The sequence below is a fragment of the Acipenser ruthenus genome, chromosome 4 (genome assembly GCF_902713425.1).
Source record: "Acipenser ruthenus chromosome 4, fAciRut3.2 maternal haplotype, whole genome shotgun sequence".
In the NCBI taxonomy this organism is placed as follows: Eukaryota; Metazoa; Chordata; class Actinopteri; order Acipenseriformes; family Acipenseridae; genus Acipenser; species Acipenser ruthenus.
In genome coordinates this window covers 28,384,874-28,410,919 of record NC_081192.1, presented here as the reverse complement: position 1 = coordinate 28,410,919, position 26,046 = coordinate 28,384,874, and the positions used below count along the sequence as shown (strand labels likewise).

At 35.8% G+C, this 26,046-nt stretch overlaps 1 protein-coding gene across 13 annotated transcripts in view; it reads right to left on the bottom strand.

Moving 5' to 3' along the window:
* Positions 1 to 26,046, bottom strand: part of unm_hu7910 (un-named hu7910) — a 97,700-nt gene that overhangs the window by 47,268 nt on the left and 24,386 nt on the right. For 4 of the 13 annotated variants that reach the window (XM_034920531.2, XM_034920540.2, XM_034920543.2 and 1 more), the window contains 12 exons: positions 13,832 to 13,912; positions 11,194 to 11,244; positions 9,841 to 10,413; positions 8,734 to 8,781; positions 6,429 to 6,470; positions 5,955 to 5,999; positions 5,704 to 5,730; positions 5,530 to 5,571; positions 5,079 to 5,123; positions 3,888 to 3,932; positions 3,261 to 3,296; positions 2,213 to 2,251 (listed from right to left, as the gene is read on the bottom strand). In XM_034920531.2, coding sequence (XP_034776422.2) covers positions 2,213 to 2,251; positions 3,261 to 3,296; positions 3,888 to 3,932; positions 5,079 to 5,123; positions 5,530 to 5,571; positions 5,704 to 5,730; positions 5,955 to 5,999; positions 6,429 to 6,470; positions 8,734 to 8,781; positions 9,841 to 10,413; positions 11,194 to 11,244; positions 13,832 to 13,912 — 1,074 coding nt within the window. The remainder of the gene's footprint in view (positions 1 to 2,212; positions 2,252 to 3,260; positions 3,297 to 3,887; positions 3,933 to 5,078; positions 5,124 to 5,529; positions 5,572 to 5,703; positions 5,731 to 5,954; positions 6,000 to 6,428; positions 6,471 to 8,733; positions 8,782 to 9,840; positions 10,414 to 11,193; positions 11,245 to 13,831; positions 13,913 to 26,046) is intronic. The other 9 variants (XM_034920532.2, XM_034920542.2, XM_034920541.2 and 6 more) reach the window with 9 other exon arrangements.

Genomic DNA, 26,046 nt, shown 5'->3' with positions numbered 1-26,046 from the left:
AGTCATTCAGCCTATTTAAATGGAGAAAAGTAGTCACTGTGCTGTTTGGTATCATTGTGTGCACCACACTGAACATGGACCAGAGAAAGCAAAGGAGAGAGTTGTCTGAGGAGATCAGAAAGAAAATAATAGACAAGCATGGTAAAGGTAAAGGCTACAAGACCATCTCCAAGCAGCTTGATGTTCCTGTGACAACAGTTGCAAATATTATTAAGAAGTTTAAGGTCCATGGACCTGTAGCCAACCTCCCTGGGCGCAGCCGCAAGAGGAAAATCGACCCCAGAGTGAACAGAAGGATAGTGTGAATGGTAGAAAAAGAACCAAGGATAACTGCCAAAGAGATACAAGCTGAACTCCAAGGTGAAGGTACATCAGTTTGTGATCGCACCATCCGTTGCTTTTTGAGCGAAAGTGGGCTCCATGGAAGAAGACCCAGGAGGACTCCACTTTTGACAGAAAAACATAATAAAGCCAGACTGGAATTTGCTAAAATGCATATTGACAAGCCACAATCCTTCTGGGAGAATGTTCTTTGGACAGATGAGTCAGAACTGGAGCTTTTTGGCAAGTCACATCAGCTCTATGTTCACAGACGAAAAAATTAAGCTTTCAAAGAAAAGAACACCATACCTACAGTGAAACATGGAGGAGGCTTGGTTATGTTTTGGGGCTGCTTTGCTGCACTTGGCACAGGGTGCCTTGAATCTGTGCAGGGCACAATGAAATCAAGACTATCAAGGCATTCTGGAGCGAAATGTACTGCCCAGTGTCAGAAAGCTCTGTCTCAGTCACAGGTCATGGGTCCTCCAACAGGATAATGACCCAAAACACACAGCTAAAAGCACCCAAGAATGGATAAGAACAAAACATTGGACTATTCTGAAGTGGCCTTCTATGAGTCCTGATCTGAATCCTATCGAACATCTATGGAAAGAGCTGAAACTTGCAGTCTGGAGAAGGCACCCATCAAACCTGAGACAGCTGGAGCAGTTTGCTCAGGAAGAGTGGGCCAAACTACCTGTTAACAGGTGCAGAAGTCTCATTGAGAGCTACAGAAAACGTTTGACTGCAGTGATTGCCTCTAAAGGTTGTGCAACAAAATATTAGGTTAGCGGTCCCATCATTTTTGTCCATGCCATTTTCATTTGTTTTCTTATATACAATATTATGTTAAATAAAAAATCAAAAGCAAAGTCTGATTTCTATTAAAAATGGAATAAACAATGGTGGATGCCAATTACTTTTGTCAGTTTCAAGATATTTCAGAGAAAATTGTGCATTCTTCGTTTTTTGTGGAGGGGTACCAACAAATTTGAGCACGTCTGTAAATGACTCTGGGGGAACAATACCACCAGTGTTTTATTGTTTACTATACCAGATGTAAAAATGTATCAATTTTAAACTACAAAATAAGATTAAAAAAGAAAGCCTATCTAAACTGAATTTTTACCTTCAGCTTGCACCTCTGAACAAAAAGGGTATTTTTCCCCCAACAAGATATAAATTAATAGGAACTAGAGAATGTAATCTTTTCTATAATCATCCTCCCATAGATTTGTATAAAATGTTCCAACTTCTTAAATGAAGGGCTTTGTTCCCAATTCAAAACTGCTTCAAACTTCAAAAGAGCATAGAAAATGAGGCTGAATCATTTCCATGTGTGTTTAGAAAATGCAGTAGTGTTGAACATAGAGTTTAAAATGCTAACTGTATACAACACCTGTCATGCACAGTAGGTCATGGTGACCAATTGCTGCACAGTACTGACAACAGTAACATACATCAACCGCCCAGGGCTCTACATTCAAAAGCTATCAGCATGACAAAAAAAATGCATGACCATGATGTATATCAAAATGATATACAGAATAGTATATAATACAAATAATATAATGCAAATTGGATAAGATGTCTTTTGGCAAGCAAATTAGATGTGTGTACCATGGTAGAGTATATTAAACAATGATTTACAGCAAGTTGAATAACTTCATGTGTTCTTAAGATACATGTAAATGTGACATACAGATGCACCAAGAATATAAAACTCTCAATAACTACAGCTAAATAATGTTAACACCAAGTTAGAGGAGTGGTTCTTCAGACATATGGAAAAACATAATGTGTAACATACATTCGTACACATCCACTATTGCTGGAGATTTCACCCTCTGTGGGGAGAAGGAGGGTTAGGGTTACTTTTTCTACATCTTACCTGGTTCAGGTACTCCAGCTGCATCTTCTTCCTGGGGTTCTAAAAAACAAATAAATAAATAATAAATGAATAAATGAATGAAGAATCCCCTAAAATAAATGTGTTGACCTGTGAAAGCAACACATCTCCAAACACTGACTTTTCAACACAGCTGTAATATTGTATATAAAACATTTTTTCAATGTAAAATTGGTCAATTTATAAAATACATTAAAAAAAATCAGCTAGTAACTTTATACATTTACCATTTATTTTATAACCATATATGTATTGGCAACAGGCACATTCAATTGTTTAGCACAACTATCCACTATAGAGCCACTATGTTGGACCACCTCCACTGGTTTGTGATGCTTTGAGAAGGGGCCGCTGTTGTTTTGTTTAACCCCACTAAGACTGCTTGCTTAGTACATGTAAATATCTTGGTATCCCTGAATAGATTATTGTTCCCTTCTTCAAAAAATAGGCAAAATATTTCAATATGCAATATGTTCTACAAGTGCAGTGACAGATATAACACTGAATGTTGCATCAGTTACCATAGTAACAAAAATTATTGGGAGGGGTAAATTCAAGAACAAATATACCGTCCTTCAGCATTGTTAGTAAATAAATAAAACTTGTACTTCTGTATGAAATAAACTACATTACATTAGCTCAAGTGCATATAACTAGCAGCCCCTCAATGTTTTTGAAGTTAGTCAGATACTCAAAAGTCTTGTTCTGGTGTTCTTTGCAAGGCATCTAGCTATTAATGGTAGTTGTCCATGACCTTCCACTGTCAGCTGTTTATGCAAATCTACAACACAGCTGACAAGCTCCACTGCTCCTCTACAAGTCTAATATCCATTGAATTATTTTGATCTGTAAAAATTGCAAACATATTGCATTGCCAGACCTCAACACAGAGATGTGTGTTTGGAGCTGCAGAGTAGCTCCGGGGAACAGCATAGCACTTTTAAACTGGAATTGGTTTCTTTTTAGTTTTAAACAGAATTATTTTTGTGAAAGTCTGTTAAACATTGAGGAAGAGAAGTATAATACTTGCCTTCTACATATTCAGGCTTTGTTTCAACAAGTTGCTCTGAAAAGAAAAGAATCATCAAAACCAGGCCTTAATAAAGTATACAAGCTGAGGTCAAGGCCACTCACACTCAGCAAGGATATGAAATGATAGTATAAAATTAAAGTGATTGTAGCCAACAAAATGATTCCAGAATTCTTAAAGGTTGTGCATTTGTATTCGCTAAACCTCAAATGTCCAGTTTTGAAAGAAACACATGTTACAGTAAACTGTATTTTTTTTTTTTTAAATCATAATATACAGGAATTCAAGTGCAAACATATAACCAAAGAATAAGTCATAGAAACTATGAGCTTTATTTGAGCTAAAGTAATACTAGACAATGTTTTAAAAGGAAAATGTGTACTATAAATGTGTTTATTTCAAAACAGCACATTTGACAGCTATTTAGCTAATGGAAGTACACAACAGGCAAGATATATGCAAATGTTTTTTTTTTTTTTTGTTTGTTTTTTAAACTACAACTACTTTAAGAAACATATGTTTGCATCTATTTATATACAAATGTATTTTTCCTCAGCTGAAGTGTTGTATTCCGTAGGCATAATATGGCACAGAGTAGTTATCATTATCTTAAATAGAAAAAACAACCTTTTTCAGGTACCGCATCTACCGCGGCTTCAGTGGTTTCTTCTTCTAAAAAGAAACATTTTTGCGTTATTTATAGTGCAAGCATGAATGTAGATTGTAAATTATCAGTTTAAAAGAATTTCTACATTTTGACAGTAGTAAATAGTGATTAAACTTCATAAAAAAAAAAATGTTGTGGTTAAACCTTTTTAGAGCTCAGACTATACACAACAAATGTGACCAGGATTTGTTTTTTTTTTTTTTAGTAAATGGGGAGTGGGAGGGATCCTAAAATGCTGTTACGGCTGATTTCCGGGCCCTTATATATAGAAGCAATTTCCCATGAGGCAACTCTCACAAAAAAAAAAAAAAAAAAAAAAAGAGATCTTTAACACAAAAACACATATACAAAAATGCTTCAATAGCGAAATCAAACATTATTTTGGTCAGATTCACACATTTAAAGTTAACCATATTGATATATAATACAACATATATGTGCACTTTTAAATAGCAGCTATCACCTTTAACCTCTGTCAGCAACCATTTTGTTTCTGCTGATGTGGCACTATTAGCCATCTTTATATGCCAAGGTGTCACTGGCAGCCATCTTTTATACACAGCTGACCAGCTACTACTAGCAACAAGGAGAAACAACCTTTTACTTTACATTGTTCTCCAAGAATGGGGATACACTGCAGTGATGGGAAAAGGGGGAAGGGTAAGTAAGAATTCATTCCTCATGCATATCACAAACACACACACACATTCATAAACAAAGGGGAAGTAAGAAAGGTTCTTGGACTAAACAAAACTGCTTTGGTTTTATTACCAAAAATAAATAAAACAGGCCACCCTGTCACAAGGATATCGTTAGACCTTTCAAACTCCAAGGGAGGGGATTTTTGTTTAGGTCAAATTTGTGTTGCAATTGCAAATAATACCATCTACTTTAATCTGATCAATTGTGTTCTAGTACTGGCATAATGTTAGCATGGTAAATATGTCAATCTTCTGAATAGATGGATAAATAGAAAGTAGGTTGTAAAGGCACATAGTTTGCTTGTTGCGAAACTGTGCCGCGTAGCAGATGGGTGTTTAGAAAAGGCTAAGTAGCGTCATCTAATCTGGGTCCTGTTTCAAGGACCACAGGTTGGGAATCAATCAATCCATCTCTCTCGCTCTCCATTTTTAAAATGAATAAATATATACCTGTGTCCCAATCGTCATATACTGGCTCAGGAAGAGGGACTGCAGCTGAAACAACATTTTTTTTAAATATTTTGAGTTACCGTCAACTTTAATTATCTGGTACATCTCGGGAATACACACGGGGTACAATGCATTTTTTGTTCATGGAAATAGTTATGGACTTCAAGCATCATGTTTATCATTTTATTTTTTATGTTAAAAATGTCCTGAATAGAAAGAACCTTAAAAAGGTCTCCAATGTATATTCTCCGATTATTCAATAGACAGTACATTCTTCTTTAATGTGCAGTTTGGATGTAAAATAATGAGTAAGACAGGTGTTAGTCACTGAAGAGTGGGTTTGGTATGGCATTGCAATGGCATATTCTATCAAAAGTTTGGAAAATGGAGCAAAAAGCTCAAAAACGTTAAATCACTAGTGCTATCTACAATAGACCAACTTAAGACAAACCTTGGATTTCAGATTCCACATCCGTGCTCTGAGATCCATAGACTGTTTCAAGCAACAAAATTAACATGTGTTAGTGGATTATAAATGTATCCTTTACCTCTACAGAGCAAACTAAAACACTACTAATTTTAAATCAAGCCAGAATACCTAACAAAACAGCATTTCTCTGCTTACCTTCATCTTCAGGATCAGGGTCAGAATCTGCAACACACAAAAATCCTATTAGAGAATCGCATTTGTAATGCCTATTAAAATGTACCATACAAACAAAAATAAGCTATTTTTTTTCTGGAAAATAAACAGTTCCTCTGTAAAAGCTAAAGTAATTTTATTGTAGTGTTTCCAGTTGGTTAACATATTACTTTTGTTTCCAAATCAATACAAAAAATTACATATTTACAGAGATAAAAGGAATCAAATACAACCTTGGATTTCCTGTTCATAGTATTCCTGTCCTTCAGAATCTTCAGCTGAAAACAGGAGATGCCACAAGTGTTGTAACAAACACAAATAGGAAATGTTGTAATCATCCAGAATTTATAAACAAAAAGCAGATATTCAGACAAAAAGGGCAGTTTTACACACAATAGTACAATAATAGGAAATGGCAATATTGGTTTGGGACACAGTCCTCAAGTGTAGTTTTAAACTGAATAAACCAGTTGTGCTTTAGGGGCTTTATCTTTAGTTTATAGTATAGTTTAAAATGGAGTGATATTAAAGAGCAATTCAATACGGACTGAACCAGTCATTGCTGAAAGTGTGTTATTATCAGAATAGGACACAGGTTTCATGCTCAGTACGTTTTACTACAGTAATATTGTATTTACTTCTTGCATAAATAAGACTGAGCTACACAAGGTACTGAATGCTTATTGGAATGCGGGAGAGATACATACTGTCAAAGGGTTGCTCTTCTCTGTACTCAATTGGCTCTGAGTCTACAAATAAAATAAAAAATCAACAGTGTATAAGAAGCCTGCTTCTACCGGAGTTGCTGACCAATGAGAAAACACTTGTGTAAGACAGTTACAATTTCTATGTATATATATTACACACACACACAGCAATAACTTCAGTTATAACTGCTTGAATATCATATGCTATAACACGAGAACTTGACATGGCTAATAATAGTTTGGCTTGAAAGAATTGTGTGTGTGTATAATATATATATATATATATATATATATATATATATATATATATATATATATATATATATATATATATATATATATATATATATATTATACAGACGTGCTCAAATTTGTTGGTACCCTTACAGCTCATTGAAATAATGCTTCATTCCTCCTGAAAAGTGATGAAATTAAAAGCTATTTTATCATGTATACTTGCATGCCTTTGGTATGTCATAGAATAAAGCAAAGAAGCTGTGAAAAGAGATGAATTATTGCTTATTCTACAAAGATATTCTAAAATGGCCTGGACACATTTGTTGGTACCCCTTAGAAAAGATCATAAATAACTGGATTATAGTGATATTTCAAACTAATTATTTTCTTTAATTAGTATCACACATATCTCCAATCTTGTAATCAGTCATTCAGCCTATTTAAATGGAGAAAAGTAGTCACTGTGCTGTTTGGTATCATTGTGTGCACCACACTGAACATGGACCAGAGAAAGCAAAGGAGAGAGTTGTCTGAGGAGATCAGAAAGAAAATAATAGACAAGCATGGTAAAGGTAAAGGCTACAAGACCATCTCCAAGCAGCTTGATGTTCCTGTGACAACAGTTGCAAATATTATTAAGAAGTTTAAGGTCCATGGACCTGTAGCCAACCTCCCTGGGCGCAGCCGCAAGAGGAAAATCGACCCCAGAGTGAACAGAAGGATAGTGTGAATGGTAGAAAAAGAACCAAGGATAACTGCCAAAGAGATACAAGCTGAACTCCAAGGTGAAGGTACATCAGTTTGTGATCGCACCATCCGTTGCTTTTTGAGCGAAAGTGGGCTCCATGGAAGAAGACCCAGGAGGACTCCACTTTTGAAAGAAAAACATAAAAAAGCCAGACTGGAATTTGCTAAAATGCATATTGACAAGCCACAATCCTTCTGGGAGAATGTTCTTTGGACAGATGAGTCAAAACTGGAGCTTTTTGGCAAGTCACATCAGCTCTATGTTCACAGACGAAAAAATGAAGCTTTCAAAGAAAAAAACACCATACCTACAGTGAAACATGGAGGAGGCTCGGTTATGTTTTGGGGCTGCTTTGCTGCACCTGGCACAGGGTGCCTTGAATCTGTGCAGGGCACAATGAAATCTCAAGACTATCAAGGCATTCTGGAGCGAAACGTACTGCCCAGTGTCAGAAAGCTCTGTCTCAGTCGCAGGTCATGGGTCCTCCAACAGGATAATGACCCAAAACACACAGCTAAAAGCACCCAAGAATGGATAAGAACAAAACATTGGACTATTCTGAAGTGGCCTTCTATGAGTCCTGATCTGAATCCTATCGAACATCTATGGAAAGAGCTGAAACTTGCAGTCTGGAGAAGGCACCCATCAAACCTGAGACAGCTGGAGCAGTTTGCTCAGGAAGAGTGGGCCAAACTACCTGTTAACAGGTGCAGAAGTCTCATTGAGAGCTACAGAAAACGTTTGACTGCAGTGATTGCCTCTAAAGGTTGTGCAACAAAATATTAGGTTAGCGGTCTCATCATTTTTGTCCATGCCATTTTCATTTGTTTTCTTATATACAATATTATGTTAAATAAAAAATCAAAAGCAAAGTCTGATTTCTATTAAATATGGAATAAACAATGGTGGATGCAATTACTTTTGTCAGTTTCAGGTTATTTCAGAGAAAATTGTGCATACGTCTGTATATATATGTGTGTGTGTGTATATGTGTATATATAGTATAACTAATTTCACATGTTGTACACTTCTACTCGCTAAGTACAGCAGACCTCACATGTTATGTTTTGAATGAAGCACATGTAATAGCAAACATGTATTTTAATATATATATATATATATATATCTATCTATATATATCACATTGAAGTGTGTGCCAGGTATGATTTATAGAAGGTATTTTTGGCTACTTCACCAATCACATTTTAGCTGATTTATTAAGCGTTTATATCTTGCACATTTGCTCTGTACGATTACAGTAAATGAAGAGGTACATGACACCTTATTATTAGTTAAACTCTATAACAGTTATTTTCTTACCTGCGTATTCTTCTTGTTCAAGTGCTTCCTCCTCAGGTTCGGGGGCAACTATAAGGTGGTAAAGAAACTTGTTATAGACAAATTGGAAAATTAGTGAACAAATACCACCCTATACCAAGTCTAGAACAAATCATGGTTTCAAATGTAGAGTAAAATTAGGTAACAGCATGTGATATTTAATCAGTTATAGCTGAAGTTAAAGTTTCAAATGTTGCTTGACTTCAAACAAGAAACTAAATACAGTAAATGCAGATAAATCCATCAGATATGTGAGAAATGAACCAACAAATTAAGCTTCTGTAACATAATTATTGATAAAAGACCATTAAAATCCCAAGAGCATTTAAGAGTCGGCCATTTGAAGTTAGGAACATAGAGAAAAAAGAAAAGAGAGAGGGAGGAGACTTGGCAACCACCAAACATTTCACCTTCAGCCAAATTTTTGTTCACAGTAAGTTGCAGCAAAAAGATGGGACTCTGCTTAATTTTGCTGAAATAACACTTCTCAGGCAAGCCAAATGTATATTAAATCCCACTGTGTTCTTCCCCAAGGGTGATTTATTGACTCCCATTTAATAAAATTACTAAAAAAGAAAAGAGGTTTGCGTAGCAGGTTTTTCAAACTAAGTGGTATTAAGATTCACCACTGCTTAGATCAATAAAATAGGCTCCAGAGTATATGATTATTATTACTTATTTCAGTTCACGTATGAGCTGGTCTGTCTTGCATACAACTACAAATTCTGGTCCAGGTTCTTATCCTAATAAAACCGATTCGGCACACTACACCAGTAATTGGTTAGGTTTGATTTAATTCTTCACATACTGTAGTAGCATGAAACAATGGGCCTTTTTCCTTGCTACCTCTTTAAATTTTTGACACCCTGTACCCTGGCTAGTCCCATGAAGCTCTAGAACACTGGCCAGTTGGCAACAAAACTCTGACTATTTGCAAAGTGGTAGTGCTTCCTGTTCTAGACTTAAGAAAATGTATTCATGCAGACTTACGTAAATCAATTGCTTCATATCGTGTAAGTGTTCAGCTCTTTTAGAGATGTGGGATGGTTAAGTATTGTACATTAAAACAAATGTTAATAGTCTCATTACCTTCTTCACCAGTGGCTTCTTCCACAGGATCTTCAGCAAATGCAGTCTCCTCCACTGGTGCCGCCTCTTCAGTTTGCTCTTCCTCTGCATCTGCTTCCCCAATCTGTGCCTCAATTTCTTCATACTGTTCTTCCACAGATGCAGACACATCATCTTCCTGTTCCTCCTCTTCAATTCTAGCATCTTCCAAAAGGGTGGCCTCCTCTATCTCCTCCTCCAATGGGGCCTCTGTTTCTTCCTCAGCTTTTTCTTCCTCAGATGGAGCCTCCTCAAGCTCGTTTTTTTCCTCCTCTAATGGGGCCACTTCAACTTTTTCTTCCTCCACACTCTCCTCCTCTGTTGGGGCAGCCTCTTCCAAAGGTGCCGCCAATGTTTCTACCTCCACTTCCTTTTCCTCTTCCTGCTCCTCCACTAGAGGTATGACTTCTTCAGCTGCTTCCACTGGGCGCTCCATCTCCTCCTCCTGTAACTCCTCATATGGAGCCTCCTCCTCCTCTTCGGCCTCCTGGAATGGGATCTGGTCTTCCTCCAGCAGCTCCTCTTCCGGGGCTAATTCCTGCTCCACACTCTCTTCTACAAAGTAAAAAAAACAAGCATAAATTAAAATTATATATATATATATATATATATATATATCTGAAAAGCTCAGGAGTGTAAGTAAAAACGAGCAGCTTTAGAGTTAAGGGGAATGAAAGCAATAAATAGAGAACAATTGGTAAATCGGGAAATATGCAAATTTCAGCACTACAAGAGCATATTTGTATATTTCCTGATTACCCATTGTTCTCTATTCATTGCTTTCATTCCCCTTAACTCGAAAGCTACTTGTTTTTACTTACTCTCCTGAGCTTTTCAGAAGTCAAAGTACAGTTGTGCTTCAATGATGAGCCCAAACAGGGTGAAACATGTCTGCAGATACTGTACTTTGATTTTTAAAACGCTGTGAATGTAGAAGCAGTTAGGCAACTTTCATGCCATTTGATTGGCTCTTGTAATGCTGAAATTTGCATATTTACCCATCTCTCGCTCTCTGGTAACTAATTTACCTTTTATATTGTTTAATTTCTGTAATTCGCTTTGGATAAAAGCATCTGCTAAATAATTAAATACATAATTAATTAATACTTGGAGCTTGCTCATTTAACTGGTATAGCCATGATCAATATAAAATGAACCCACAACAAACTAAACTTGATACCTATAGTAAATGACCTGTATTTTAATTTGAAAATCTGTGTAATGTAGCTTATGCATAAGGTAGTTTTAGTTAAAACAAACACATTTGTTTTAACTAAAACTACCTTACTAATGGTTCAGTAGTACTAATATAATGTATAAAGATTGAATACATACCAGGTGGTTGTGCATTTTTCTGGGCCACGTTTGCAAAAATTGCTTCTTCCACTACATAAGAACATAAGAACATGAGAGTTTACAAACGAGAGGAGGCCATTCAGCCCATCTTGCTCGCTTGGTTGCATACAACTACAAATTCTTGCTTCTTGAAGGACCCCAGGGTGTCAGCTTCAACAACATTACTGGGGAGTTGGTTCCAGACCCTCACAATTCTCTGTGTAAAAAAGTGCCTCCTATTTTCTGTTCTGAATGCCCCTTTATCTAACGACCCCTGGTCCTTGTTTCTTTTTTCAGGTAAAAAAAGGCTTGTTACGGGCTCCCGAGTGGCGCATCCAGTAAAAGCACTCGCTAGGGTGCAGGATGCGCTCTATAGCCTGGACGTCGCCTGTTCGAGTCCAGGCTATTCCACAGCCGACCGTGGACGGGAGCTCCGAGGGGGCGGCGCTCAGTTGGCCGAGCGTCGTCCGGGGGGAGGGAGGGTTAGGTCGGCCAGGGTGTCCTCGGCTCACCGTGCACCAGCGACCCCTGTAGTCTGGCCGGGCGCCTGTGGGCTTGCCTGTAAGCTGCCCAGAGCTGCGTTGTCCTCCGACGCTGTAGCTCTGAGGCGGCTGCACGGTGAGTTCGCAGTGTGTAAAGAAGCGGGCGGCTGACAGCACACGCTTCGGAGGACAGCGTGTGTGTTCATCTATGCCCCTCCCGAGTCAGCACAGGGGTGGTAGCGGTGAGCTGAGCCTAAAAATAATTGGGCATTTCAAATTGGGGAGAAAATAATAAAAACTGATTGGCAACGACTAAATTTTAAAAAAAAAAAAAAAAAAAAAAAAAGGCTTGTTATGCTCAAACTCAGGCTCTAGTGGTTTCAAGAGAAAATAGACTGGCTCAACACTTTGGAGTAAGCAAACTGAATCACATGCATCAATGCAATCATATTTTACCAGTATTTGAAGAATAACCAGAATAAACAAAAATTAACTAATGGCAATATAGCAATTATAAAAATGGAACAAATTAATCCAAATAGAAGACACTAATTCATTTTTATATGATTTGGAAAGCACTGTTTTGATGTCTTAATAAAAACATTTTTTACTTTTACTTGTATATACTTACTGATAATCACACTTGTACAGCATACAGATAAGTTCTAAGCCCAACACAGAAGCAATGAACATGAGACAACACTGTCTTTATTCCCAGTCAGTATATATACCTCCATTTTCTATCCCTTATTGGCACTTAATTGCATCACTGGTCCCCCTCAAATTCTGTTGAAGATCTAGCAATGCTAGCTTTGCTTGCATTCATCCTATATATTCCATTTGCAACATGCAGATATTTCCAAAATTATACACTGAACTATTTGTCCCCAGTACCCAGCCCCTTCATGTATTGTAGTTCAAATTCATTCCAGTGTTCTAGCTGCAACCAGGCCATGTGACCGACAGCAAATTAACAAGAATTGTTTATGTAGTAATGCATTTGAAATATATGAATATACTGGATTCATATTTTAAAAAATAAATAAAAATTAAATAAAATCAGCACAAAAGAATGCGGACCACTTATGGTAATAAAGCTGATCTCAAAATGTTGGTTAGCATTTAATGTTACGCACTGAACACCGGACCTCTTCACTATATGAAGACATGTGCAGGCTAATGCAGTCTGTTTTCCTGAAGGTAATGAGCATTATTCATAAGCATTCAAACAAGTTACTTTGAACTTTGCAGTTAAGTTTAAAATATAATCAATTTATCTCCATTTGTTTGGTTTTCCATGTTAAGCGTACTGAATACTTCTCAGGTTTTCTTGACCCAGAAAAATCCCTCTATTACAACCATGAATGATCGACAAACATTGAGAGAGCTGGTCTGAATGGAAAGAGAGCTTCAGTCTCCAAGTTAAAAGGGACTAAATGAGTAGTGTTGATGGGGAGGGGGTTTCTTCAGTCAGTCAATGCACAAGGGTTTGAATTCATTACCAATTCTGCATACAAATAAATGATGTAAACAAAGTATCTAACTTGTCCATTTTAATATTCATCCTAAATAAAGTTTGCGGTAAAACAGTGTTATTGTTGCATAAGTCTGCCATGTACATTAAAAAACTCCTTACTGTAGTTATGTATAATGCAAAAATAAAATATTTTTCCTAAGATGTGTTCCGTATATTGGCATGTCTTCAATAATCATGACCCACTGTAGTGGAATAAAAATAATACTAGCCTGAATTCAATTCTTTCAACTCTAGTACCACATAACTCCACTCTGTCATTCAGCATTGTTCATAAATTATTCATATTTAGGGTACCAAAGAACGTGAGATGGCTCATTAAAATCCTTAACCTATTTAACAAGGAGACAATGATCTATTCAGGGGTACCAAGTAAGGAGCAGTCAGAGCGAGGAAAAATGGACAAGAAAATCACCACTCCTAGTCCTTGTAAATCATTTGCTCTTTCAATAATTTTTGTCGGTACTGTACCTCAGTCACAACACACTGAACATGTGCTAGATCTCAGGTGTGCTGGCACACAGTAATGTAATGGGCTATTGGTCAGTATAAAAATAGCTGCCATGTATAACAAAACATTGCGAAGAAAAAAATCTGTCTGTAAACTACATTTTCATATTACCTTCGTCTTCAAGTGGCTGAACTGTCTCTTCAGCTCCTCCAGCAGATGTTGAGTCCAGAGGAATAGGTCTTTCTTTTAATCCTGCATTTTTTAAAAAATTTGACATTGACCCATGAAGGCATTATGGAGTACAGGTGTAATTACTATACAGTCTAGCTGTAAATCATACTGGTAGCGTGAGGTGCATTGCCTGTTTTTTTTATAGTTTGTTACATGAAAAGGCTTTTTACAGGCCCAAAATGTGCACTTGGGTAAAAACAATAGTTATAAAATGTACACTGTTGAAGAATACAGTGGAATATCAGTTTCCTTATAGATAAGCCAGTACTATCTCAAGGCTACAGCACTTGTATTGTCTGGAGTATAAAACATAGCAAAAGATAAAACATGACTCAGAATATGTAACCGTTATTTTGCATCATGGGAGTGTTTAGGCACATTCACAGCACCGCTAATAATAAATAAATAAATATGGAAACAATGACAATTGCATTGTTTTTAGCTTGGCAACTTAAATGGATACTAATTGCACAACATATTGCACACTACACAATACAACACTTTGATTGTTGTCCTTTTGTAAAATAGATGGAGTAAAACTGTAAGTTTCTAGTGGGTAGAAACATGTAGTAATTTGAGTTAAGAATAGATGCTCTGAAGATATCTGCTGCAAAAAACACAGGCAAGCCAATTTGTATTGCAGCTTAAAAATAATATTTTTAAAACAGCATTTTAGGCATGTGTAGTGTTTCCATAATTTAACAATACTGTATATTCTAAAATTTACAATATACAGTATTGTAAAAATACAAAAAATGACTGACTTCGGTTCACTTCTTTTATAAATTGACATTATGGTATTGATATAGTTTTTGTTTTTTGTAGAGAAGCTAAAATATGTCCACCCATTTTAATGTGAGAAATACAGTGTGTGTTGTAAATCGAACTCTGACGTTATCAAGTTAAAATGCTTAAAAAAGTGTAAAATCTGACAAATTTCCAGTGTAAACATAACGGTAAATTAAGGAAAAAAATAAATAAATCCCACTGTCCAAGAGAAAAAAAAAAAGGTTTGAAAACTATGTTAACACTATCTATGGCCTACTCACATGGAAATTATATATATATATATATATATATATATATATATATATATATATATATATATATATATATATTAATTTGCTATTGGGGTTACAATTTATTAATTACATTGCCCAGCTTCTAGCGAATGCAGCATGTAGTTTTAATCAAAACTGTACATGACTTTGCATAGCCACTTAGATTTGGATTATCTTCAGTGAATACAACTATATCGTAATTTTTCCAAACAGTACTACCCATTCCTGCAAATGAACATTCCACAGCGACACATTCTCCGGTTGATAATTTTATTTTACATCGCCATACTTGAATATGTAGAATATCTCTCCCACAAGTATGTGGATTTATTATTAATTGATTTAGCACGTCACAACGTTTCAGCCACGTGGATTCGCTTACATACATTACCAAGCCCTACCTATTTTATGACGGTGAAAAACGTGACATGGAGCGTAAAAACTATCTATCTATTTTGTGTACTTTTACCCTGCACTTAATTCCAATGAAGTTATGTGTACCGGTCCATTTTCCTGATGTGATTATAAGCTTGTTTCAATTAAAAAAAAAACACACACACTGGACAGGACTTCTTGATTGACACGCAACAGCAGCCAATAACAACTCTGGGCTCTCCTCAATGATTGGTAAATATGGGCATCCGGGCCGGGTTTAGTATCCTAGGAGATCTCAACTGGTATTGTAAGCGACTGTCCAAAATGAATTTAAAAAAAAAAAAAAAAAAAAAAAAAAAAACAAACAACCTGCAATAATTACTGGATCCGATGGCGTACAATAATTTTGCATTCTACGTGGTGATGGTGCCAAACTATTTTGTACAACCTGCAAACTCGGAAAGCAATTAAAAACGAAAAAGGTTGCGGATAGTGCATTGCTTCAAAACGAAAAGGTTAAAAAAAAAAAAAAAAAAATTCTGAAACAGCGGCACGTGACAACGTACTAATGTTAAATATTATTAGTTCCGCTCAAGACAGACGGCTACAGTTGGGACTGATTTAAAACGAAATATGTATAAAATAAATTAAAGCAGGTTACTCTTGATCTCTGCATCATCATCTCGTATTTCTTCACAGACGCACTCAGTGACTTTAGAAGCAACAACACAGATTACGTTCTTGACAGTAAATTAATATATACGAGACACGTTTTTAATTTCATGGAATATTCGATTTCATTAAAATATTATCGATTTGTTATCTTGGGGTCCTAATCAATAGATAATTTGATTATTATCGTTATCGTTACAAGCCTAGTGTTAATGGGCAACATGCAAACCAATTTCTCTCATACCTCACAATAGTCTGGGGCCCAAATCTTAAAAAGAGGTCTGGAAAATGTGTTACACAATAGATTCCAAATGATTTTGACCTGCTGAATCCAAAAATGCTGCATACCATGCTGAAATTTGTATTCTTGATCCTCAAAATTAGGAAAAACAAAATGGCCACCAACTGTACTGTATACCTCTACAACTTCTGCACTAACTGGGATAGAATGATGATCAAAGTGTCTTTTTCTACATTTTAGGCATCCACCAATCCATTAAAACTAAAATTAAAACTATATGAACATGTCAAAGGGGTTTCTAGGTATAGTCAAAGTTATTTTCAAAATGGCGACCATACAAATATTGATTATCTTGGCATTTACGTACGGCGAGAAGTATATAATTATTACTGTGGATCAAGCCTTGTTCTGCAAGTTGATGCAACTTAAATTGGGAAGTAGAGTATCAAGAGTTTCTGATCCCTAGACTTGGTGGTCTTCCCACTGCAATGCTCTTCATGAAGGCAATAGGCCAGCATTTGCAGTCTACAGGACCTTTGGAGGTTTGGACTGAGTGGCCTACTTTCAATGTCCCCCCCCCCCCCAGCAGGCCTTGGACAAGAAGTTTACAAAGTTCTCAATGTGGCCACAACAGACAAAGCAAGAGTTATACTTTTCAATAAAGCAGTGCACCCTGAACTTCTACCCCTAACAACCAATGCTGTGAGGCACCATATCAGAAGGGCACATTTTCAAGCCTTAACTTGGTTTGAAGCCTCCAACTGCCACAACAATGGAATGGGAACTCAAGGATGATCAAATGACACCAGTTCTCCTCTCTCTTCCACCTGTACCTGTATCCTGTAAACAACTCATAACATGTGGCTGCACCACTAGATGCTCTTCTCTGCGGTGCAAATGTAGAAAATCCAGACTACCTTGTACTGGTACTTGCAAATGTGTAGGAGACTGTATGAACAAAGATAGCAATTAAACACTTATGCTGATATAATTTGCAACAGAAAATTTACTAATACGTTATCTTTATTTTGTATTCTTTGGGTGGTGCATAACCTTATGCATGTGTTAAAATGATCATGTATTCATTTTTATGGCCGTCATTTTGAAATTAAAACAATGTAATCATATTTACAAATTTAGAAAAATAATTTCCTAGGTACAGACGTTTGATAGACCTGGACTGATGCAGATTTGGCTATTGTCATATTCCTGAGCAGTATTGCTTTATCTCTGCAGGATCAATGAGGCAGTGCTTTCATTCAAAGTTTTTCCTAAACAACCCCTTGAGTTGACTCTCCAGATTGATTTTTAAGAAGTTGTATTTAAAAATAAAATGTATGTAAGTAACGCACATACGCCCCTCAGAAGAATAAGAATAATACAGGTGACCCAGGCAGGGCTGAACACTTTGCTACTGTGATGTGTTGGATAGTCAAATCTTTGTATATACATTTAATATAGGTTATTGATCATAATAGAGTATATGAACAGCAAGTTGAAGTAACTTGTTACAAATGTACAAGCAAAGTGAAATTGAGGCAGGCAGTTTTAAAGATACCAAGTAAATTCTGTTGTGCTAAGCAATCACATGCCAGAATTCATGATTAAAAAGATATGCTAAACCTCTGAAAAATGTGTGCTACTGAATGTTAACAGCCTACAAAGTTCTATCACAGTTGTTTGTCCAGTTCTCTACTTAGAAAATCTCAAGTGTGAAATATTTAAGACATCTTCACTAATGATTCCCCTGCAGATGGGAACTATAGATTTCTACAGAACCATCAAAGAGCTGGTAGAGTGAAACACAAACAACTTTAAAAAGTTACCAAAGAAAAATGACATCCATGAAAATCCTGCATGTTTATTCAAGACCAGTACATACATATTTTTCAAGAATTTACACATATGCCTTTTCTTCTGAACCACATCTGCAAGAATTGTACATATCTGCATATTTAACCTACGTCCCAATGCATTATACCAGCACAATAAATATTAAGTATTTTTTCATTTTTAAACATTGTGGATAGTAAAGTAAAAGACCAGTTACCCTCCTGGTTATAAATCAAGACAGTTACAACTTGAATATACTGATAACTTACAAATCAATAGTTACAGGACTGTATTGGCAGAACTTACACTGTATCCTAGTTTAAAATTAATTCAAAGCTATTACACTACACTGTACAAACTACAAGTTTTTACTTTATTTTTTTGTTTTTACTTTTTTTTTTGTTTTTTTTTTTTGTTTATGAACACATCATCTTTGCTTTTTTGGGACAGCGTCGATGAGAAGCAACTATCGAGGCACTACTGGGCACTATGCTTACATTATTAATATTATGCCAACCAGTTCCAGGAGGTGCAGCGCAGCTCTGAGTGTTGATTCTGTATCCGGTTCAATCTTCCAGACTCCATTCTCTATGCAGGTCAAGCAGTCTCGCCTCCACTTGGTTCTCGTTTCCACTTTGCTTATGGTTGCTTCATTTCTTATTTCCCTTCTTTTCATTTTCATTGGGAGACTTTTTTTCCAGCAACTTAGGAGAATTTTTTGCAGATTTTTTGTCATCTTTGTTCTTGGCATCTTTTGAACTTTTGTCTGCTTTTTCTTTTTTACTTGCGTCTTTAGTATTCGTATTGGGTTTCTTATTCACATCTTTAGAGATTTTGTCGAATTTGTTTGTATCTTTAGAGTTTTTACTGGAAGGCTTCTCCTTCTTCTTCTCTTGAATCTTGTCCTTCTCTCGAGTCTTGTCCTTCACTTTCAGATTAGCCTTTTCTGTTCCAGCTTTCTCCTTGGTCTTCGCTTTTTCCTTTTTTACTGCGGCCTCCTTTCTGGATTTTTCTGCCTTAACTGCTTCCTTTTTCTCTGCCTTCTCTGCTTTTGCCTTTTTCTCTATTTCTATCTTTGCCAGATTGAGCTTCACCTTCTTTTTTGCCTCTACTTTCTCTTTTACGAGCCTCAGGTGTTCTTTTAACACGTCTCTGAACTTTTTCCCAAAATCATTTCTTGGTGGAGGAGGAGCTGAAGGTTTAAAATGTAACCATTACAAGAATTTCAAAGTTCACAATTATGAAATCACCAACATCACTCCAAACACTCACACTGCTTTATCCCAGCTGGTGAGTTATAAAATGTGTGATTATCCTCAGCAAAACTTGGAAAGAAGAGATTAGGAAGGAATGTAATAGCCAAGGTTACTGAGTAAATTTAATTCACCTTGACTAATTAAATTGGGTTTACTTTTTAGATGAGATGACTTTTTTTTTTTTTAGTGATGTTAAAAAAATAAAAAATAAAATTAATAATAATAAATCTGGACAATTAAGAGGCAGTGAACAGATATTTTACAAATATACATCTAAAATGTTTTTTAAAAGTGGTACAGTATATGAAAGGAGAGTCACTCCGGCAAAGAAGAAAATATTCAAAAACATCCAAATGTGGTAAAAGGTCTGCTGAAAAATCACATAATATAGCAAAAGCCATTTCAGTAAAGCAAGTAGTGTTAGAGAAAATAAACGGCACACAGCAATTGTTCTGAATCAGGCTTTATTAGTATTATTATACTTGACATCACAATACAAAATGTCTTTCTACACATTCCTCCACCATGCCAAACCTACTCAAAACGGCATTCCCAAGCATCTAGGTCTTGAAGGCAAACAAAGTGAATCTTTAACACGAAGCAATTATTTTGCTTCCAAAGGCACACATTGCAGTTGCCCAAAATAATGAGTGAAGCCCAACAAACGCTTTTCCGATTCCTAGAAGCTGACTGACCCCAGAACTTGATCTATTAGGCTCTTATAGGATCCCAAATGACATTTGTTTTTCCAATCCAGCATATTTACCTTATTTATTTGGAAAATAACACATTATATATTATATATGCAAGTCCCTATTTACAAAGCTTTAGCTCACATTTTATTTAAAAGGAGAAAATCAAGAGCGTTTTACGGTAACAATACCCTATAATAAAAGGTGTTTCTTTTTTTTTTTTTTACTTTGTCAGTGTCTGTACAAAACACCCTCCCCATTTCCTTTTAACTTTACTGCTAGGCAAGTGTTACATTGAACATGATTAGAATATAGCAAGATGAATATTACTATTGTAATAATTATAATTATTTTAGAATGTTTGTAAATGTCTATTAAAACTGAGTATTTTGCAACATTATACAGTACTTCAGGCCTTTAGAATATAATTGATAGGTTTCATGATACCAAACTTTAAAATTAGAATCAAAATAACACATCTGTACCATGCAAATCATGCTTACAAAATTCAATCCACACAGGCTTTGCAGTCACTTTTTCCTTCAATACAGCTTAAAGTGATATAGCAAGTTACCTTTCGTTGTGACTTTTTTCTGAGCAACTCCTTCCAGATTTTCGTCTGGGGTTTTTAAAAGAAAGTCGGTTACAAACTAGTAAAATAGGGTCATAATATCCGAGTATATAGAACTGTTGCTGTGGTTAGTTAACTTGAGTGAATTCTAGTCATTCCCAATGTGCAGAACCCAAAGGTGGATGTTAACAGAGTACTGTTAAACTGGCAACAAAACAGGCTTACTGAAATGAATTGCTGTTCCACAACTTTAATGTAGATGCTGAATTAGGTTTACTTACTTTAGCAGTTCTTTCTTTTGTTTTTTTACTTTGGAAATCCAAGTACTATTCAATTTTTCATGTGAAATCAAACAACTTTGCTTTACATAGTTTTACAAAAAAATAAATAAGAAAAACAAAGTACAGAGGCCAGAATTAATGGTGAATCCCTTCAACCATTACAAATAATCTTTATAATGCAAATCATGCTTATAAAATTCAGTCCACACTGGCTTTGCAGTCACTGTTTCCTTCAATACACATTAAAAAAGCGATGTAGCAAGTTACCTTTCATTTTGACTTTTCTCTTAGCAACTCCTTCCAGCTTGTCGTCTGGTATTTTTAAGAGAAAGCAGGTTACAAACTAGTAAATAGGGTCATAATATCCATGTATCAGTAACTGTTGCTGCGGTTTGTTAACTTGAGTGAATTCTAGGCATTCCCAATGTGCAGAACTCAAAAGGTGCAAATGAACTGTGTACGGATAACTGGCAACAAAACTGGCTTACTGAAATGAATTGCTCTAGATGATGAATTAGGTTTACTTACTATAGAGGTTTTCTTTCTTCAGTTTTGTTTTTTACTTTGGAAATCCAAGTACTATTCAATTTTCATGTGAAATCAAACAATTGTCTCAAACAGTTTTACAAAAAAAAAAAGAAATAGGAGGCCAGAATTAACTGTGAATCCACTGCAACCATTACAAATAAAAATGTAACGTGAACAAAATTGTTGGTAGTTGCATCTCTAATTTGCCTCAAACAAGTAGTTGCCAAGGTTCTTTTATAAAAAATTAAATCCAGATACTTGGGTAGGCCGTTTAATTTCAGAAAACTAGCAATAGCCTCATTAAATCATGAAAGGACTACATGTGTAAATGTAGAGTTTTTATATTTGTGAAAAGCATAGGGCCAAACAGTTATGACAGATACAACCAACATGTTCCCTATATTAAGAGGAAAATAGCAACACACATTAATCTACATTGGAGTGGACAGGTCTAACAATCCATGGTTTTGCATTCTACATATTGACATAGTGGGCGCGTTAAGTAAGTGAGCCGCTCAGAGTGAGAATGCTCAGAAAGCACACTGAGCAGATTTAAATGACTTAACGCTCTGCTCCACGAGAGCGCTGAGCGACTTTTAAAAATGGTGAATAATAATTATTTGCTTGTTTGTGTTTCTTAGGTGATGGTAGATAAAATGGCCCCGTGTGAAGTTACTGTCCCCTGCTGTACCTCGCTGAGTTCGGCGCTCTGTTTGGACTGAACCTCATATCTGGCTGTGTTTAATACCAGCAATACTGACATTAATAATGATAATTATGAATATTAATACTACAAGCCTAATAATAATACATTAATAACTATAAAACAGCTCTACATTTAAAAAAAATGATACAAATTCGAAAACAACTTTTTTTACCATCTTATTTAGCCAATTAATACATAACTTCATAAGTCGAAACCAGTTCATCGTTCTTGACAAACGTATTTGTCAATCCTGCCTGTCATCTCCACTTGTTTCCTGCAGGTGGCCATTCCGTCCGCTCACTCTCATCACTGATGAAAAATGCTCAGCAGCGCTCTGAGCGGCTCAGCGAGAGCGGAACTGAGCGAGTCGTTAAGTTGATTCTTTTACTGAGCCGCTCTGAGCCAATCACTTACTTAACGCACCCACTGTAACACTTAATCACCACACTGGAAAGCCAAAAGGACACAGTACTGTATTTGAATGGCTTTACAAGCACACATTGTCTCTCAAGATGCTACAGGCAGATGCAAATATTTAACTGCCCTTCCTTTTTGTACTGGAATTTGAGAAAAAAAAAAACAAAAGATTAAAAACGTGAAAAAGAAGAAAACTATACCACTACTACTTGTCTAATTTAAAGACATTGTGTTTAGTTGTCGCTATACTAAATGACCAACTAAGCAGCCAAAATTATTCATGTGCTGTATTTTGCTCCATCTCTATAGTAGCATGCCAACTACAAATTCAGTGAACTTAGATTTTGTCTCATTTGAATAAGTCATTGTACAGTTCGAAGTAGATTGAAAGAAACTAGGCCAGAATATGCATCCTACAACTAGCTGAACTAAAATAATGACTATTCTACAGTAGATGGCCAATTGCCACAGATGCTCCGTTGTACTTTTTTGATGGTATATATATTTGCCCGCTCACCTTCCACCAATACACATCACTAGTAAATAATTTTTTAAATAATCTAATGTTGAAGGCCGCCACAGATATCTGGGGTTCAGGTTGCGAATTTACAACATCTTTTATACACGATTAAAAAAGTAGTGTCATGAATTGTAATTTCTGGGAATGACAAACTGGTTGGTGTCCAATTAGTGACCATTATTAGTGAATTTAGATTGCAGTTTATCAAGCTCATGCTTAGCAAGCTCTACACGTTGTACCATACTACCTCACACCATGCAACAGAGGCACAAAAGTCAAGCTGAATGGGTTCAAATGTCCCTGTATTATGATTTTATGTTCACACAAGTCATTTTTTTTCTAAATGACAACGTGATTTTTTGGGGAAAAAACTCAAATGTTTTCTTTTAATTGCTTTGGCTTAAAACAAAAGAGTGAAAGAGGAATACTTGAATTCTACACTTGCAAGTTAAAAAAAATATTTTAGGAAAAAGCATACACAGATTTAACTGCCAATATACTCTGTGGTAAGAAGACCAGCACTCGCTTCACAGCTTCAAAAAAGATGATTTTTTTTTATTTATTTATTTTTTTTAAAAAACAGCTAACACGTAAGCACAGACACATAGCGGTTAGATGCCTTCCTCAGTGTGCGGCAATATACTACAACTCGCTGGCAAGCACCAATTATCCTCACCAAAATTAAATTATCTATTTGGCCCTGTATAAAAATACATAACAGGAAATATGAAAGCCCGGATAAGCATGTTTTATTTAAGCAGACTAACTGTATTGCTGCTGATTACATTCCAAGTGTATGTCAAAAGCCCTTGACGCGTTATACTGAAAAAAAAAAAAAATGTAACAATTGCTCAAGAGACTTATTTAATAGATTCTTAAAGACATTAGTTTCAGTGTGTTCGTACTGGGAAGTCCACAATACAGCTCTAAAATGGATATAGTACTACATGAAATTAAATAAATAAAAAGACCATTTTATCAAAGTATTGATAAAAATAAGAGGTATAAATATCTACCAACGAAAGGAATTTCAATATAACCTAAAGTTTTTTAAATACATAATAAATAATACAGAAGGTGTACTAGACACTTCTGTTCATTCTTTCAGGAATGTAATACAGTAAACTAGAGGTGGCTTTTCTGTTTATAAAGTAGAGAGGTCAAGCAAGTTTAGAATACGTGAAACAAGAACATACATACAATTATATTTATTAGTCGCATTCTACAGTTAATTGTTTTGTGGGGAAAAAAAATGCAGACAATAAATGCAAAGCAGTAAATACATAAGACTGGCTACACACACACACGGATTACACCAATGTGTAAAATGTTAATGCTCCCTATTGCAAACACCACCGGCAGAAGTCCCCAGTAGAATTTACTTTTCTCCTTATTTCTCAACATTAGTTTCCTTGACAGGAGTTATCAGATTTTTACTCCTTGAAGACAACATGGGCTTGTTCGTGAAGCTAAGAAAGCCAACTAGGTCTTCTGGAAGTTTGTGGTGGTTTTTATTTTTTTAGAACAGGGAGGGGGTTGGGGCAGTTTACTATTGGTTTTGTAAATCTAAAATCACACAAGTCTTTTTTCCCTGAACCCCTGTGTTCTGTGACGTACCAGCAACATCCTCTGCAGCTTCACTCTCTTCATCTTCTAGTATTTCAAAAGGAGTCATTACATCATAGAGAAAGGTGAGGAAGCCATAAAACCAATCAGAGCCCTCCTCTGCTAAAATATTAAGGACTTCCTCAAAGGAATCCAAATTCACATTACTGCCATCTTTGCTCAGGCCTACATCAGAATAAAAAGGAAAGAGAAAAAGGAAAGTGGTAATACAGGAAAGGGGATACAGGACAAAAGTTCTAAGCCAGATATCAAAGTTAGCAAGAGAAAAAGTAGAAACGGATGACAATACACTGCAAGTGCACTTCACAAAGAACACCATGCCAAGTTCTCAATAAAACACAACTCTTGATAGCTTGCATGCTTGTTTGTTTTTTTTCTGAACTGCAGACCCCTGATTATTTGGTAGGTGGCTGTAAACTCTGCTAGCTATGATTCAGGACAATGTAGGGCAGGGCATTTTCACATATCTCATACTAGGGTATTACAGTGCAACAGTATAATTGTCTGCTTCCCATTTATAATGTGTATTACTTTGTGCTGGATATATTTCTACAGTGTACAACTACCGTAGTTTTTGGAGTATAATGCACAGATATTTACATATTATTGAGGATGATAAAAAGGGATGCGTGAAATACATCAAAGCATGTTATCTATGTTCTGTTTTTCAAATCTGCCATGCACAATAAACTCTCGAGTGCATGAATATGTCGCCTGCATAGTTCTAGTGTGACGCGTGTATGTTGCCAGAGCAACGCTGAGATGAAAGCAGGAGGAACTCAAACTTTAATATTGAAATATACAAGCTTCGTGGAAAGCGTGCGAGAGCTGATGGTAGTAAAAGCACAATTGCATTACTGTTTTGATTTCGGTATAAATATAGCAAAAAAATGCTTGATGCAGTCTTAAGGTTTGTAAATGTTAGAAGTTCAATAGTGAAAAAAAGTTCATATAAAATAAATCAACTATATTTTACATTGTCAAAGTTTATTTAAAATTTCCCAATTTGGTTCTATCCACATGAATATGCAGAGCTGATTTGCAAGCCTAAATAAAAAAACATCACAGACCTGCTAAATTATTTAAGAAAATAATTTAATGGTCATTTAAATGATTTCTTGAATATTGAGATTTAATGTTTTGACTACATAACCTCATCAATGTAAAATCCCATACTTTGGGAGATCTTTAAAACACTGATTTATTTATTTACAAGAAATGTTAGAAAAGTCTTTGCGAACACCTATGCGATATAAAAAAAAGGGATTATCTTTAAACTCACATTCGTATCATTGTAAAATTCAACAAGCTTGTGTTTTGAATTTGGCAACATAATACTTGTATCATTGCAATTTATTTTGTCCAAATATACTGAT